Consider the following 4702-nt stretch of genomic DNA (forward strand, 5'->3'; position numbering starts at 1 on the left):
CCTAAAACCGGCGCGTATCACGCCACCGCCGCCCCAAAATCCTCTCTTTTCTCCCCCTCTTCCTTCCCACGATCTCAGACCCCTCCTAAACTAACCCACGCACCCCCACGCGCCGCCTCTAGGCGGCGGTAACCCTCCCCTCCATCCTCCTCTGATTCTTCCACAATTCAATCCAAAAATTCACAACAACATCACATCCACACCAAATCAATCATCCCTTACCTCAAGAGGACACAGGACCGACGAGAGGACCACCTGAGGCACCTGCGAGTACGGTTGAAATCGAATCGCGTGGAGGATCGGTGAGTCGAGCTCCACTTCTATCGTCGATGGCTTCAGAGGCAAGGTGAGGCGAAGGCGAGCTATCCTCCAAGGACGTGTATCGCCGGGGGTGGGACTGGTGGCATCGAGTTGCAGGTGGTCAGTGGAGCGTCGGTGCGGCGAACGGCGACGAGAGAGGTCGCGATCTTCTTGGGGTTTGGCGAGGAGAACCGTGCGAAGCTTTTGCGAGGAGCGGTGTGTGACACGGACCACGGATCGGCGAGATCGCCAACGTGGAAGGAGAGGGTCGGGGAGAAAGAGTCGCGAGGGTGAGAGAGAAAAGTGGGAGGCGCGGGTTTTGGAGAGAGAGAATAGGGTTTCTGAAAATGGAAACCCTACTTCTGATTAATTTCCTTATATACCCCTTTCCAAATCGGAAACTAACTTCTATTGTTAATAACTTTTACGTAAATCGTCCGATTAGAACGCGTCACATATCCACGAACTCGTATCGACGAGCCCTACAACTTTCGTGAAGGAAGTTTTCGCAAACGAGCGACGAAATAAAAGTCGATATATTAGTTTGGAAACGTAACGTTTTTCTAATTAAACGTTCCGAGAACGTTTCTGTTTCTCGTTTCACAACATCGCAACCGATCACATTCATTCTAATTAAATTTCACAACTTTATAGAATTTATATCAAACCAACATATTGTTTGAAAAATAGGGTTATTACATAAGAACCCCCCGCACGACGCCGTCATAGATGATAACCACCAACAACAAACTATGCCCGCCAGGTTTGAACAACGTACCATGGATCCAAGTCGCCACTCCCAAACCACCACCACCTTCCCGCGATGAATTCAAAAGCAAAGTATCAAGCTGAGTTAAAAGGGCTAAAAGCTAGCATTCCAGATCTGAGAATGCCTTAATGAGTGAAATTGTTTCTCGTCCAACAACAAGCCACGAGCCGTTGGCATAGCCAGAAGGCCGGCCAAACAATCCAGCGCTGCCGGACAAAGATTTGGAGGGGGAAGAGGCTGCCACTCTAGGTAAGAGAGAGAGAGAGAGAGAGAGAGAGAGAGAGAGAGAGAGAGAGAGAGAGAGAGAGAGAGAGAGAGAGAGAGAGAGAGAGAGAGAGAGAGAGAGAGAGAGAATACTAGGGTTTTCTCAATATTTGTTTTTTGGAAACTAAATACAAATAAGAAAGAAGAAGAGTATAATATTCTAAGCTTACAAGCCTTTTCTGCAGCTTAGCCATACACAGATTCTTAAACCGTGTCTACAAAACTGAAATATGCATACCTCCAGTTCTCCTTAAGCACCAGAGGGCCAAATACTCCCCAAAATCCAACTATGAACCCAAGAGCAACGAATATATGAAGCCATGGAACTTGATCACTTTCGTCATCATTACCCACATCGTCTCGGCTGTTAGCGTCCTTGTCTTTGATCCCTAGGCACTCATTTGGAAGTGGAGCACCACAAAGATTTTTATTCCCCTCAAATGCAGAAGAATTGAAGCTTTGGAGCTGGGTGCTTGTTGGTATTGAACCTTCCAGATTATTGTATGACACATTCAAGAAGTTCAGGAAAGTAAGCTTTGTAATTGATGATGGGATTTTTCCGGACAAATGATTCATGGAGAGATCCAAGTCCTCCAAGCTCTTCAGATTAGATACTTGGTCTGGAATGCTACCCGTCATTTTATTGTTGCCAAGGTCCAGGTAGTGGAGAAGCTGTAATTGACCAATCTCAATAGGGATGCTCCCACTAATGGTATTATTTCTTATACTTATACCTAGAGGAAAGTAGGACCATTTGTATTGTAAAACTGATGTACCCTGGACCGAGTATAGAGGTAATTCAAGATCATCACCACCATCTACTTGAGCTGCAGCTCCCTTGGATACCAATCTTGGCAGTCTACAAAGTTCCATGGGAAACTCACCTGAGAGGAGGTTGGATGACAAGTCGATAGAATAGAGTCTTGGAAGATTCCCCAACCAACTAGGAATTGACCCTGTTAATCTATTGTTTCCAATATACAAGAGCTCTAGCCTTTTGAGCTTAGAAAAATATGTAGGTATATGACCACTGAGCTCACAATCGACGAGAGATAAAAATCGAAGGTTTTGGAACCCATCAAAATCACCCATGCCAAGATAATCTGGCATTTCCTCGCCTACAAAGGTACCTGGAAAGGCAAGGAAGACTAGGCTTTTGCAATGCATCAGTAGCGTCATTGCCCCTGTGATATTGGTCAATCTATTGTGACCAAGGGACAAGAACGACAATGATTTCAACGACCGAATATCAGGATGTATTTCTCCCTCTAGCTTGTTATAGCTAATCCGAATTGCTTTCAGGGACTTGCATGAGTAAAGGCTTCTCGGAATGATACCGGTGAAGTGATTGCTCACCAGATCTAGTTTAGTCAGCCGCTTAAGTTTGGAGAAGTTAAGCGCTGAAATATCACCTTCAAAATTGTTGTATCCCAGACTTAATTCTATCAGGTTGATGCAATTCATCAAAGACAAGGGCAAAGAACCTTTTAGTTTGTTGAAATGAAGGAGTAAGACTTTCAATTTGGATAGCTCACCAATACTTAGAGGGAGCATGCCACTGAATGCATTAGAATTGAGGTCGAGGATTTTGAGAGTAGCAAGGTTGACAATTCTTTCACTAATCTCTCCATATAGTGAATTTTGAGGTAATGAAATTTCTTCAAGCCTGGTTGCATTATAAATAATATCTGGGAGTACTCCTGAGAGCTTATTATAACCAGCACGAAAAATTCGTAGTTTCGAACATTTTCCTAACCCACCGGAAACACTACCATTGAAATCATTGAAGGAAAAGTCCAATAGTTGTATCAAGGGAATTGAAGGAAGACAAATAGAGGGTGGGATAGAACCTGAGAAGGTGTTGTTACTGACATTAAAACTGGTCAAATTCGAAGTTTGTTGGAAGAATGAAGATGGAATTGAACCATGAAAGTGGTTGCTAGATAAATCTAGTCTCCGGATACTACCGGATGGTAGAGAAAATGGTAGTTCTCCAAATAGAAAGTTATAGCTCAAATCTAGGATTTCAAGGCGACTCAAAGACGAAATGAATCCAATGTTTTTTAGTGAACCATAGAGTGAATTGCGGGAGAGATTGAGGAGCGTGAGATGTGTGAGATTGCCAAGTGAAGATGAGGAGAAAAATCCTTTGAGTTTGAGTCCTTTGGAGGGAAGCGATAACTGTTTAACTCGACCAGCAGAATCACAAGTGATGCCTTCCCATTTGCAGCAATTGTCAGATGACCAATTCAAACGAGAAGATGGCATATTAAAAGAGGACCAAAGAGAGGCTCCGTCTAATTTGTTGCACGCAGGATTTGCAGAAATGATGGTGATTGAGAACAAAAAAATGAAGAGGATGACATTGGGAATCACGGTCGTTCTCATTAGATGGAGCTAATTGGTTTGTGTTAAAGAGAGTAAGGACTAAAGACTAATTTGATTAGTCTGTGTTTATACTTATATAGACTGCAAAGTGACAGACTTAAGTCGGATCAATATAGGTGCTAGTAAAATCGACGTCTTTGACCACTTGCAGAATGTGAATGTCATTCCTTGGCTATTGCCCTTTCTACAAGGATGAATAAAGACGTTGCATGTACACGCAGATATGTACGTCACACATTTTGAAGTTGGTTAATTTCCTCAACTTCTCTTAATATTTCTTCTGTGTGGTTTGAATTATTGTTCATAGAGCTTTGCGGTCTGCGTACGTCTTATAAGATAATAATGTATCTTTGGCGTCTTATTGATCTGAGTCCTTCCCAGGGAATCTTTGAAGGTTCTACACTGCTACCTTTCACGATCACTCTATTTTCGATTATTCCTCACTCTAAGAATTCTTTATACGATCCAAATATGTTTCAATCTTAATTAGTGTAATTTCCATGCATGCACGATATTATTCGATCATGTACGTCAAGCAATGAGATATTGAGAATAGAAGTTTTCGTGTATTTGCTATACTAATCTTTCGGTACGTGGTATGTAGCGCTTGTTGATACACATACATGCAGTCATGCAGAGTTCTATGTTTGGACTTAAAGAGCAACAAATTAAGCAAAGAAATAAAGAAGCTGCACGCATATTGCATAGGAATGAAAGATAATCAAATAACATGAACGAGAAGTACATGTTTGAGAGAATGATCGATATTTCACTACAACACAATGGGCCAATAGCATGTGTTCCCAATAGAGTGTTGTAATCTCAAAAACATGCCACATATCTCAACAAATTAAATGCGGTTTATCCCCTATACAATAGAACAAAAAAAACCACATTTGTTGAGATATGTGACATGTTTTTGGGATTGCAACACCTCTGTTGGCAACACATAATATGTGACCATAGTGTTGCTATTGCCCG

The 4702-nt window shown here is 42.3% G+C and overlaps 1 protein-coding gene across 1 annotated transcript; it reads right to left on the reverse strand.

Moving 5' to 3' along the window:
• Nucleotides 1-1426: 1426 nt before the first annotated feature.
• LOC126785842 (receptor-like protein 2) lies at nucleotides 1427-3712 on the reverse strand. Its single transcript, XM_050511492.1, has one exon. The coding sequence runs from the start codon at nucleotides 3599-3601 to the stop codon at nucleotides 1538-1540; it is 2064 nt and encodes a 687-aa protein (XP_050367449.1). The 5' UTR covers nucleotides 3602-3712; the 3' UTR covers nucleotides 1427-1537.
• Nucleotides 3713-4702: the final 990 nt, after the last annotated feature.

The sequence above is a fragment of the Argentina anserina genome, chromosome 3 (assembly GCF_933775445.1).
Source record: "Argentina anserina chromosome 3, drPotAnse1.1, whole genome shotgun sequence".
NCBI lineage: Eukaryota > Viridiplantae > Streptophyta > Magnoliopsida > Rosales > Rosaceae > Argentina > Argentina anserina.